Raw genomic sequence first — 13,241 nt, 5'->3', positions numbered from 1 at the left:
TACCAATCATAGAGACCTGGAGGTCTGTATAGACAGGCAGTGATGAGGAAGTCGTGTAGTTGGGTTTAGAGCCAATAAGAAGGCAGAACAGAAAGGCAATAAAACGACAAGTCAGACAGGAAGAAACTCTTAGGGGAAGCTACTGCTGGTGGTCAGCTAAAGCTAGGTGGCTCTTGCTCTGATCTCTTAGGCTTTAACTCTGTATTTGGCTCTGTGTTTCTTACTTAATAAGACTGTTTAGAAATTTGTCTACACTGTGATCTGCACATCAGTCTTGGTATAAGCTGGGGGAAGAATGTCCCTCTCAGAGGGAAGGCAAGGTTACTGGAGAGCACTGGGGGTGGGTTCCACGAAAATCAGGTTGATTTGTTTGCCTTTTTAACGACATTGGTTGTGGTGTAGTGTTTCTGAGAGCTGGTGCAAGGCCTGGGAAGTCATAAGGAAGGACTCTCAAGGGAAGGCCACTGCCGCATTAGTCTGACATTCCAGGTTGAACCAAATGATGTAGAAAGAATTCGGACTCTGAGAGCAATTGACATTTTAATAGGCACCTGCAAACCCCATGAATAGAGGAGATGTGCATTTTCCTAGGCTAGAATCACGAAGGACCTCGAAGCAGCCCTTCTTAGAGCTGGGGCTTTCAGGACTGGGCAGGGCGTAACTCTTTACTTACTGAGAGCTCAGAAGGCAAATCTATCTGAAGAGACAAAGCCCGATGTTTGAGGCAAGCTTTCCACTGATCACTTAGATGAGGTGGTGACCAGTTGGCAGCCACAGACTGGATGCAGATTGCTTTTTTCTCCCCCCTAAACTCCATCAGTCCCCAGCCTGTGATCCTGTGGATATTAATTTCTGTATCCTAACCTTCCCTGCTGGTAACACAAGGATTGTGATAATACTCTTGTCAGGGAGTGTTTTAAGTGTCAATACACGTAAAGTATACAGAAGACTGGCCCATAGCAGGGGTTCTAGAATCATTGCCTCAAAGATACTATTATGAATGTAAGAGGCTCCTTGAAGGCTACGCATCATGATCTTGCTTCTTGATTAAAGGATGGAAATTCTGTACATGGGAACAGATCACCAAGTGGTGGCTCCTTGTTGCACATATAACCAGAGTTCCCTTTCGCCATTAAAAAGAAAATACCCTGTTTCAGTTTCCTAGAGTTCTTAAAAAAAATCATACATTTTAGTTTATAAAACAGAGATAACAACAGAAATTAATCCCATTACATCAACGTGAGAATTGAGTGTCAGAGAGGTAATGTGACTCCCCAAAGGTACACAGCAAGTCATTCTTTGCATGCAATCCAGGTGTTCCAATTCTACAGCCTGGGCTCTTATGTGCAGTGTCAGAGAAACTGGGGAAAGAGAGGAGGAGGGACAAGAAGAAAGGCAAGGAAGGGCAGAGACTGTCATCACTGAGTCTTTTCTGAGTGCATTGGTGGGTGTGGGACTTCAGTAAGTTTACCCTGACCGTAATAAAGAGATGACATTTCATGCCTGAATACATAATCCTTCCTTCCTTTCTTTTCTTCTTCCTCTTCCCCTTCTTCTTCTCCTTCTCCTCCTTCTCCTTCTTCCTCCCTCCCTCCCTTCCTTTCTTTCTTTTTTTTTTTTTTTTTTTTTTTTTTTTTAAGCCTACAGCACCCGGTATTCCCAGGCGGTCTCCCATCCAAGTACTAACCAGACCCGACCCTGCTTAGCTTTCGAGATCAGACGAGATCGGGCGCGTTCAGGGTGGTATGGCCATAGACTTTTCTTTCTTTTTTCAAGACAGGGTTTTTCTGTGTACTTTGGTGCCTATCTTGGATCTCACTCTGTAGATCAGGCTGGCCTCGAATTCACAGAGATCTGCCTGGCTCTGCCTCCCAAGTACTGGGATCAAAGGCGAGGAGACCACAGGCCAGCTTGTATACACAATTCTAAATCACTGGTGATTTGGACTTTTCTGAAAGTCTCTGACAGAGTTGTGCAGTCACTGTCTTAAAGAGCCTCGGGAGTTGGTTCGCTGGGAAATGAGTGCGTAAGACCCTGAAGTTTCTGGTACCTGGACCAAGCTTCTTGTTTTAGAGATGGAGCCCAGAGTGACGGGTGGAGGTGAAGGTGAAGAAGAGGGAAACAATCTTTTATGTTGCCATGGTAACTCAAGAAGCATCTCCAGAGACTGTCTTTCCTACAAAGGTCTTTCTTGTCAGAAAAGAGGATCTATCTCCCTTCCCACTGTCCTTTCAAGAAATCATTTCTGTAGCCGGGTGGTGGCGGTGCACGCCTTTAATCTCAGCTCTCGAGAGGCAGAAGCAGGCAGATTTCTGTGAGTTCCAGGACAGCCAGGGCTATACAGAGAAACTCTTGTCTCCAATAAAAGAGAAAGAAATCAGGGCTGCAGAGATGGCTCAGTGGTTAAGAGCACTGATTGCTCTTCCAGAGGTCCTGAGTTCAATTCCCAGCAACCACATGGTGGCTCATAACCACATGTAATGAGATCTGGTGCCCTCTTCTGGCCTGCAGAGACACATGCAGGCAGAATACACATAATAAGATACACATAATAAATAAATCAATCTTAAAAAAAGAAAAGAAATCATTACTGTGTGATCAAAGATGCTTGCTGAATGGAGGACAGTTAGTGGAACCCAGCCTGGGAGCCTCCTGGCACTTTTTTTTTTTAAATTCCTGCTCTCTTCTCCATGCTGCATATCTAATTCTTTCCTATCTTTCACATGTCAATTTCGATGTCACCTTCTTGGAGACACCTTCCCTGGCCACACTGCTCACACCTCTCAGCCATCTCTGTCCCATCTCTCTGCTTCCTTCTTAACCTCTGTCCTGTAACAGTTGTGTGTGTTTGTTTACTGTGTGCTCCCTTCAAGGATGTGGAAAGATGGCCTGCCTTGTTTACTGTGGTGTCCCAATCCTATACAACAATTGCTGGCACACAGTAGGTGCTCAGTTAGTACGGCTGAATGAAAAATGAGTAGACTAAATAAGGTTGGCTTTTTTTAATCCAGGAAGCAAGTGTTCTGGCTCTAAGTGGGAATAGGATGATAAAGATTTTGGTCCAAATCCCATAGGCCAGGACAGCACATCCAGCAGGGGGTTAACTAAAGAATATCGCCATCTTCTGAGCTGCGTGGTGTGCCAGAGACATTTGATTTCTGTTACTTGGTATCAAAGAGGAGGAATTGCTATTAAAATCATCAGCCAGCTGCAAGCTTGCCCTGTCAGACCCATTTGCAAATCAGGATGGACATGTCACAAGTCGTGTCTACCCTACGAAGCTGAAAGTCCCTAGGGGAGACCAGTGAACCTACGAGCTGCATTCTGAGATAGAGACAGCCCTAAACATTAAACCTCCTTCAGGTGAGCTGGTGAGGGGACAGAGATAACTGGAAAGGACTGGTGAGGGCCACAGCCTGAAATGCATTTCAAAGTAACTGTCATATTACGGCAACCTCGTGTGTTCACAAGCTCAGCTGAGAGGTAAAAAGAGGTCGCCTGCTGCTTCCTAAGTGTGACCTTAGATGAACGAACGGTTTATCCCCTTCAGTTGTTTGATCTGTGAATAGGGAACCCGGTACTTAACTCATGGGATAGTTCTGAGGATTAGATGAGAAAATGCATACGGATAATAATGACAGCATTACAGGGTGCTTTCTGTGTGTTTGGCACAGAGCTAATGACATTGGGCGTTATTTAATCCTCACCAGCCGGTTCAAGGACAGCACACTTTACACCTGTGTGTTAAAGCACTCTCCTTAGGCTTCCTGTGTGCTTATTTGTGCGGGTCTCCTGAATGTCAATAAATAGCTTTGACAATCCCCTCACATGGTTCAGGAGTCCTTGTTCTCATGGGAAGGACCTTAGGATGGCTCTGTCCTGCAGGATCCCAGCGATCTATGGCAGTCACACCCTCACGTCACGGTAGCTTCCGTTAAGTCAGCCCATCAAGCTGGCACTGGCTCCAAGGTGTCCACACAAACTGCACGCCATGCACAAAGTAACGTCTGCAAACGCCTCTTGCTTTCTCCCTGTGTCCTGGCTGACATCGTCCCAGTCCTTACCAGGCTGCAGTGCTTGTCTGTCAGCAGTGACCCTGTTTGCATGATCAGCTTACCTCTAAGGGGTTGGGGGGAGGGCTGCCTTTGAACTTTGTATAAACACTAGTGTGGGACACTGGAAGATGTCACCACCGTGAGCCCTCTTGTTCTCAGAGGAGATGAAAATAGGATTTCTTCGGAAATCATATCCTTCTTGTTCTGGCAATCTGCTTTGTGTCATTTAGTGTGAGGACAGGCGAAGCCAGAAATAATAGCAGGGAGAGGGGGTGATTTCGGGAATGCAAAACGGTTCCTGTGCTTTGGCGTCCTGTTTTGTGTACTGGGCTGTGGCTGGCAGCTCTTAGAGAAGGCCTAGCTTTGCTCTCAGCCTTCCTCCAGGCAGAACCCTCTCAGTTAACCTCCCTCTGCCTGAGACTTCTTAGAAGGCAGCCACACTCATCGCTCTACCACCACCTCAGCGTCTCACTCTTGGACAAGATCTTACTTTGTTTTACTCTGGGAAGGCTTGACCCACTGAGATGTGCCTTCAGCCTGTCGCTGGCCTAATCTTAGTGATCCCAGCGTCACTGACCCTTGGTCTATCTTTTCCAACCTCAACTATATTAGAAGTGTGTGTGTGTGTAGCTGCCATTGAAGATAAGGGAGGCTGTGATTTAAGATAGAGGCTTGGGTTTAGGGCTTGTATTATGGTCCTTGTGGCCTTGAACAAGTCATTTGAACCCTAAGCCTTAGTTCCACTCTCTACAATGGTGTGATATCAAAGCAACACCTCTCATAGGGCAGGGTAGGTTTAGATGGAATGCATGGAAACACGTAAAACCCTTTGCGTATTGCAGGTGCTGAGTAAATGATGACGACAATCCTCTCATTGGATGCGGTTTTTGTTTGTTCTTTGTTTTGTTTTGCTTTTTTTTTTTTTTTAGTTTCCACTCTATATCCAACTGATTTTTTGACCTTACACAAGAAACCACAACATTCTGCGTCTCAGTCTTCTGATCTGCAGTTTGGGAACCAAAACAGATTTTTTTTGCATACTTCACAGGGTTCTTATGGGAATTTGTTGATGTTATTGTTATCATTGAGATCAACATCAGCATCAGATCGTCCGTCATCATCATCATCTCAGTAGCAGTAGCAGCAGCAGCAGCAGCACTACCACCACCACCAAGACACTTTTAATTTCAGATTCTTTTCGTTTCCCTAGTTGCCTACTCAGAGGTGCTAGGCAAAGGCTCAGAAGAGAGGTGCCCCAAAATCCCATTCTCAAACAATGTAGGCATTGCTTCAACTTAGAAACAACAAACAGCTGTTCTTGGAAGAGTTCTTGAAAAATCCCCATGCTAGCATCATCTCAAAACCAGACACGTCGGTTCATCTGTTCCCAGCGACAAATCAAAGCCTTGGAACCCCAGTGGCAGGAGCCAGATGGGGCTGCAAATACTCGGAATGTTTACAGCATTGTGTTGCGGTATTCATTTGACTGTTTACTGAGCATCTCTGCAGGGAGTGCTGAGAATTCCATATACCACCCTCACCCCGTATGTGGGAAAATTACAAGGCAAAGATAAGCATGGAACTCAGGGACTGTGGTTGGGAGGGAGAAAGGAGGGAAGAGGCACACAGTGGGACCTCAGTAGTATTGGCAATTACTGTGCTTTAAAAAGCTGTGTACAGATACGGTTGTTTTATGATCTCATCTAATCATAAAATGGTTTAAATCTATTTCGTATATGTGTAACATTTAATAATTAAAAAGGGGAAATAACAAAAGAAGCCCCAATCTAGAAACAAGAAATCCCACACCGTGCAAACCATATCTGTTTTTGTCTCCTATTAACTAGTGTGTCCCTATCCCTTCTAAAAGCATGGCCCAAAGTGACTGATGGATAACTCCACTGGCTGCCATACTGCTTCCTGCTCCCCACTTCCCTGGTGTTTTATTTGAAGGTGTACCCTGGATCTCACCTCTGCAGTTTTCTATTTGTCAAAGTGTAGATCAGTGGACTGAGGGCCTCCTGGGAACATTTTTGTTTCTGCTCTGGTCTAGGACATAACTCTGGCAGACAGCTTGATCATTTACGATTGCTCTATTTTAAGCAAAATGTCCTTGCGCGATTTATCCCCACTGACGCCAACCTGCCGCAAGAATCTCCGGTGCTAACCGGTTTAGTCCTTCCTCCCAAACACATACCCTAAGCAACCGTCTTTCATAGTCATATCAGAAGTGGCTGGACCTGTGAATATTCTCTCAACAAAAGGGAAGACTGGAGTCTTTTCCTTTCGAGGCTTAAACAAGGGAAACATCAGTGAATCCATTGTTGGTGATGCCATTTTGCCAAATGTGTGGTCTTGGCAGGGGAGCTGGGAGGGCATATTTGCCATCCTTCTTGTCCCAGCTCCTCATTTCCCAGGGAGTCTGGAGGTGTGTGGCAGGTCTGTCTGTGGCTGGCAGAGGTGAAAAGGATAAAGGTGGATGCCTGGTCATCTTTGAGATGATTTCCACACCTGCCAATACCATGTGTGAGGAGTTGCTGGGAAGCACACAAGCATTGCTTATGCCTCTGCAGTGTTAGCTGGAAGAGGCAGGCTGAGGGGCGTAGGTCACCTTCACCTAGTCAGCTTCTTTCCTGAGCCAGGATGGGGTTGGGAAGACTCCAGGGCTTTCTGGCAGTGTTCTCTCCTTTCAAGTGACCTCTTTGGCCCTGTTCTGTATCACAGTGCAACAGCCAGGCTTTCAGTAACCAGACCAAGGCACTAGCCAATCAGAATGGAGAAGGGATTGATGGCAGAGAACTCCATGGGTCTGGCTAGATGCTGGGTGGTGGAGGGGAGGAGAGGGTCTGGGGGGAAAATCTGGGTGTGGGATGGGGAGGAGCTGCCAGGAGTTTTGAGCATCTGCCATTTAGTAATTGATGCAGACCTATTTCAATGTTCTAAGAACTGGTGTAGCCATGCTCCTGCCCATGACAGAGGTGGAGGAGCTCCTCTTCCTTTATGTTCTTCTGAGCCACTTGGGGGGCTTGTTAAAAACTTAAGAGTGCCTGGTTTTCACCTAAAGATTGCTGACTAGGACTCTCAAGGTCCCAGATTAAGACCACTATACTAGGGAGATCTGAGAATCCTAGGGCAACTCATCTTTAGTAATTCAGCTCTAACTTTAGAGGGGTTTATGACTTCAGGGATGGCATCCAAGGGGGAAGTATGCCTAAACCAAGCATGGATCATGTGCATGAGGGGAACAGGCTTGTGGGACTGGCCAGCTGACAGATCTGTGGCTCTTTCATTGAAGCCACCTTGATCCTGACCCAGCTGTTTTAGGCTGCTGCAACACAGTAGACCTGGTGTGGGTGGACATTCTGACTTTTCAAGAGATACTGAGACTCGGAGTCACTGGGTCAGTTTTTTGACTCACCAAGTCGACACTGCTTCAAATTCTTCTGTTCCAAGAGCCCTACCTCGGAGATGGGTGAAGGGTGGGGGTGAGGGTGAACCCATGCGAGAAAGGAAGGTGAGCCCTGATGGAGGATTTTGATGCTGTTTAGCTTTTTCCGCAATATGGCCCTCAGGCGTGGTCCACTGTCATTTCTGAACTGTCCTTCCGTTTCCTCCAAACAAATCCTACCCTTCACCCCTTTGGTGCCAGGGTCTGAGCCTGAAGCAACAACGGGGCGCCTTCCAGGGCTTCTGATGCATAGCTGGGAGGTGTGTGTACAGGCAGGAATTTCCGCTTCAGACTTGGAGTGTTGGCTTTCTGGAATGTTCTACTAAGGGGCAGAATTGTCAGCGGAGCTTGGCTTGATGGCTCCACTGAGTTGCCAAAGCTTTCCCTCTACTCAGAAACCCATTTCTCTGTTGCTCATTCTTTCTCTTGCCTTTTCTGCAGGCTTCAGACTGTGTTCTGAGCTCTGAGACCAGGCTGTGAGGATTTCCTTTTAACTCCACAGTGCTGGACAGACCTTTGTTTTAGACAGTCCCACCTGAAATTTTAAAGTCCTTTTTTGTTGTTGTTGTTGTTGATTTTGTTTGTGTGTTTTGAGACAGGGTCTCACTATCTAGCTTTGCCTGGCCTGGAACTTGCTATGTAGACCAAGCTAGTCTTGAACTCATATAGAGATCTTCCTGTCTCTGCCTCCCCAAGTGCTGGGATTAAAGGTGTATGCCACCAGGTTCAGCAGTCCCATTTTTTTTAAAAGCAACCAAGTCTAGCAGTTGTAGGCATTCATTAAGCATCATTTAAGTTGTTTTCTTATTTCAGGAAATCTCCACAATAGTGCAGTGAGATTGGCCTGCACCCCTATTGATGAAAAGGAATGCCTGTGTGATTAAGTGGGATAGCCTGCCCAGAAAGTGATAAACAGAACCCTGAACTCTGTCCAGCAGATCCTGCTTCTTTTCTGAATTTCTAGACAAAATTGCACTATGTTGCTGCTAGCATTTGGGACTCATTCATTGTCCTGGAGTGAAGGGTGGCCTTTTGGTTCATATACTACAGTCCCCAGCTGGACTTTGCCATCAGATCGTTTGAGTTCTCAGCCTTGCCTCAGCCAGTCTATGGCCATTTTTCAAGTTTCCCTTTCCTTGGCTCTATAATTGAAACAGTTTTGTTGCCCCACGGAGTTTTACTGTAAGTGTAGAAAAAGATGAGTGTGTGATTCTCATTGCTGTATCCAGCGTGGAAGTAAATGTCAGACACATGTTGGTGGAATAAAGGAGTGGAAGATGCTTGTGAAGAATGCTCCCCACAGAATCAACTCACCAGGGCTGCTAGGGGCTCACAGAGACTGGAGCGACACTCAGAGATCCTGTATGGGTCTGACCTTGGTCCTCTGCATATATGTTATGGTTGTGTAGCTTGCTGCTCTTGTGGGACTTCTAATAGGAGTGGAGATTGTCTCTGACTCTTTGGCCTGCTCTTGGGGCCCTTTTTCTCCACTGGACCCCTTGACTCAATCAGCCTTGATATGAAGGTTTGTGCCTAGTCTTATTGTAACGTAATGCGTTGTGTTCGATTGATATCCCTGGGGGGCCTGCCCTTTTCTGAGGGGAAACAGAGGAAGAGTGGATCTGAGGGAGAGGGGAGGTGTGTGTGTGTGCTGGGAACTGGGAGGAGTAGAGGAAGGAGAAACTGTTGTCAGAAGGTAATGCATGAGAGAACATTAAAAAAATATACCTGGAGAAGGCCGGGCGGGTGGTGGCGCACGCCTTTAATCCCAGCCCTTGGGAGGCAGAGGCAGGCGGATCTCTGTGAGTTCGAGGCCAGCCTGGTCTCCAAAGCGAGTTCCAGGAAAGGTGCAAAGCAACACAGAGAAACCCTGTCTTGAAAAACTAAAGAAAAAGTGTGTGTGTATATATATATATATATATATATATATATATATATATATATATATATATATATATATATATATATAAAATACATATGTACCTGGAGAAAACACAATAGGCTTTTGTTTACAATCAACTGTCAGAATATACTTATCAATGTTATGGTAGAGCTGATACATGAATAAAGTTTCCATTTTCATTAAAAAAAGGTGTTCATGAAATCAACTTTTACTTAGAACTATCAGCCCACCCCACTCAAGCACTCACAAAGCTCTTGTGGTATGCTTTGGGAGACAATTGACTGTGAGAATGGATGGGAGGCTCGGTGGGTGCCATGGAGGTGGCCAGCCTTGTAGCTATGCTCATGTCTCAGGGAGGTTATCCTGTAGAGAGAGTGGGAAGTGAAAACCTTCTGTTTCATGTTCCATATGCATTTCTATTTCATAGACATTCTTCTCTGCTGCCCTTTAAACAATCTACTTGATAGCCACAAACATTAAAAAAAAATTAACTGGACCTGTTGCCACCGAAGAATGGGCTAAAGAATTAGCTGGCTCATTAGGTGGGTATTTGCTACTCTGGGTACAGAGGGACTTGCTACACTTAATGAGAAAGCTTTTCTGGGGTAAAGGTGGGGCACAGGTGCTCACACTTGGACAATTCATAGTGTGTTTCTGTCCTTGTGACTGGACCATTTCTCCATCTGGATGGCTGTCCTGAGTCAAGAAGGCACAGAGTTGAGCATGCTGATTTCATGGTGTAGACGTGAATCACAATCTCACAGAAATGCAAGAGTACCATGCTACTGTGGGCTTCACCAGCTCCAAAACTCTGGCACACGTGTCGTATTCCTTGGCAGGATTATGGTTTTGTTTTATTCTATTAATGTCTGGAAAAGCCTACAGATAACTCAGTTTGCCAAGTGTGTGGGTGGGTAAAAGATGTATATTCGCAAGCCAGAGACCGGCAAGAACTGTCTGCGGGTAAACGGCTAATTAGACCTGCCTTTTTTTTTTTTTTCTTAAGTGGCACCCAGCCTTAGTAGCAAATGGCATTTATGCATCAAAGTGTCCACACTGATGGGCCTGTGATGAATGTTAAGTCACAACAATTACATTTAATGAGAACTAATGGGCTGTCTTAGAGCGGGGTCCTGACTCTTAGGGCTGCCTCCCCTGCTCCTCCCGCCCTGTTCACAAGGCTCCTGGGCTGGACCTGCTCACTCCAGTCCACCCAGTGTGGAGTCACTTTGTTTTGACCCTTTCTCCATGGCAGACTCTGCCCCCTTTCCCCTTTTTGTAAATGCTGTAAACATGGCTTCCACCACACCTGTTTTATATCCTCCCTTGAGAAGTTCACTCTTTCCTCCTTCCTGCCCGGCTCTTCTGTATTTGTTGCATGCATGATACTTCCTTTATTCCTCCTATCTCCCTTTCCTTCTCAAGTCTTCTCTGTCCACTTCCTTTGGTCGCAGCTCTCCTCCAAGAACACCCCTTCTTGCCCTCCCCCATTGTCCCATAGGGGAAATGAGTCATCTGCCCCAAATGATTAGGAGCCAGGGAGAACAAAAATGTTGGAACGGAATCAGAACATAGATCTAAACTCACTGCCCATTCAAGGTTGCTTTGAAGCACATTTTGCTTTGAGGGGGAAGGATGAAAAGTCTATAATACCACACACATCCCTTATCTGCCTTTCCATGCTCCCTGCTTATCTAGTGTGTAGAAATATATGGGAAGAAACAGGCCAAGAAGCTTAACGCGTGATAATCTTTTGGCATTTGGTAGTCAGCATTCTCTCTGGCCTTGTTTGTAGCAAACTCAGAAAGTCACTCCCTTCAGTTTTAGTGGGTTCTTATAATGTTCAATACGTCCATCTCGTACCATAGCCCCGCCCTCCCGCCCCCCAGTTCCCCCTTTGCAGCTGCAGTGGTGACTCGGGAATGAAAAAGATTCAGCCTCAGAAGATGGCAGAGGCTTTTCCAGTATGATGATAAGAGAGCGGGATGGTGATGAGGTTTAAGAGGCCCTGAGAACAATTTCAGCACTGCCATCCTCTGGCTGTCCTAGGATACAAAGACATTTTACACTGAGCACACAGGATGAGAGGCCAAACCCTGCACTCGGAAGGCACAGACATCAACATTTCCCTACTCTTTGGCTGTTATCAAATCACTAAGTTCAGAAAAATGCTGGGTGGTGGTGGCGCACGCCTTTAATCCCAGCACTCGAGAGGCCGAGGCAGGCCGATCTCTGTGAGTTCAAGGCCAGCCTGGTCTACAGAGCGAGATCCAGGACAGCCAGGACTGCTACACAGAGAAACCCTGCCCTGAGGGCGGGGGTGGGGTGGGAAGAAAAAGCCAACCAACCCAGGCAGGAGTTTCCACTTCCCATTCCTTCAGGTTAAAATGGGAGATGAGGGAGACTCATCCTTCGAAGAACAGAAGGATGCGTTGCAGTGGAGGCAGGCTGTATTTACATGTAATTCACCTCTTTTGTGTCTAAGAAAAGCCATGCAAAAAGAATCATTTGCTCGCAAATACGGTCTGTGTGGATGAAGAAGCGGACACTGGGGGCATGGTCTTGCCCGTAGCTGACTTTTTCCGAAGGTCCATCTGTTGTCCAGAGTGGCAGCCACTTCGATGGGCGAATAGGATAGTCATCTCTGCTCCTGAGGGGACTGCTTCAGGCTGGGACCCCTTCAAGGTGGTTGGCTGTTCGTGCTTTCCAGAGGTGGGATGGGAGGTATGATGTTTGGTGGGAGGAGGGCTGTAATTCTGAAACCTCACGGTTTTGACTTGCTGTAAAATAGAAAGCAGAGCCGAGGACTGTGGGTGAGATGTGTACTCTGGCCCCACCCCCTTGATAAGAGTTGTGTGCTTTCTCTACAGTTGTCTCCACTCAAAATGCCAATTTACGTGGTGCTATTCAGCCAGCATGTGTGTCTACTGTGCATCATGTAATGTACCCTGTGAAGTATGGTTGATCTGAGTGAACAAACCCACACTGGCCATTGGGAAATTATAACCAGTGCTGTGATGAGAGAAGAGTAACCCGCTGAGGCAGTGGAGTAGCATCTAATAGGCAGCTCCTCAAGGAGGCCTTTCTTGAGGCAGAAGGATTTAAGAATAAGAGTGAATAATTTGGGAGACAGAGTCAGCAGTGGTCTTCAAAAGGACCTTCTAGAAAACACAAGTTCACCTTTCCTCTCTCCCCTCTGCTTTTCCTTAAGGTCTATCTCAAGGCCTGGCTCTTCCTCATCAGTTCTCCTGAAGACTCCTCTTAGAGGTCTCCAAAATTGCCTTAAGAGTGCCCATCACAGACCTGGTTCCCTGGACACCTGCTGTTACCATCTAGTCTTCAGAGCATTGACTGACATCCCCATTCATTAAGACCATGAGACAAATATACAGACAGACCAGAGACAAATATACAGACCAGCATATCATGTGTGTCTTTAAAAGATGGAAGATTCAGAGTCAAGTGTGGTAGCACAGGCACTTGGAGGCTGAGACAGGGGGATTGTGAGTTTCAGACCAGTTTGAACTACATAGTGAAAATTTGTCTCAAAACCCCAACAAAACCTAAACGGAAACATCAGAAGTAACCTGAGATCTGGAACTCTGGGCCTATCAATACTGGCGACACCTGGCTGAGCTGAGGAGTAGCTCCCTTTATATGAGGCAGTGTCTCCAGTTTGCTGGAAGCCCCATCTCTCTTCGCTGCATTTCCTGTCTCCTAGGCAGTTGTGCATCTTGCTTGGCAACTGCAGGTGTTTATTTTAGCTAGTCACTGACCCAGGGATTAATAAAGTGTTCTTTCTATGGTACTTCTTAGGAATTACTTCTTTGTGCCA

General features: G+C 46.3%; 1 protein-coding gene and 1 non-coding gene across 4 annotated transcripts in view; both read right to left on the bottom strand.

Moving 5' to 3' along the window:
- Positions 1 to 1,638: 1,638 nt before the first annotated feature.
- Positions 1,639 to 1,757, bottom strand: LOC128113105 (5S ribosomal RNA). Its single transcript, XR_008219332.1, has one exon. It is a non-coding gene; the product is annotated as a 5S ribosomal RNA (ribosomal RNA).
- Positions 1,758 to 9,598: 7,841 nt separating this feature from the next.
- The window catches only part of Sh3rf2 (SH3 domain containing ring finger 2), a 108,150-nt gene continuing 104,507 nt past the window's right edge, over positions 9,599 to 13,241 (bottom strand). For all 3 annotated transcript variants that reach the window (XM_052742090.1, XM_052742089.1, XM_052742091.1), the window contains one exon: positions 9,599 to 12,186. In XM_052742090.1, coding sequence (XP_052598050.1) covers positions 11,911 to 12,186 — 276 coding nt within the window. In that variant the 3' untranslated portion in view covers positions 9,599 to 11,910. The remainder of the gene's footprint in view (positions 12,187 to 13,241) is intronic.

Source organism: Peromyscus californicus, unplaced genomic scaffold (genome assembly GCF_007827085.1).
Source record: "Peromyscus californicus insignis strain IS unplaced genomic scaffold, ASM782708v3 Scaffold_17__1_contigs__length_78620276, whole genome shotgun sequence".
In the NCBI taxonomy this organism is placed as follows: domain Eukaryota; kingdom Metazoa; phylum Chordata; class Mammalia; order Rodentia; family Cricetidae; genus Peromyscus; species Peromyscus californicus.
Note: the sequence above shows the minus strand (reverse complement) of the source record. Positions and strands in the feature narration are given on the sequence as shown.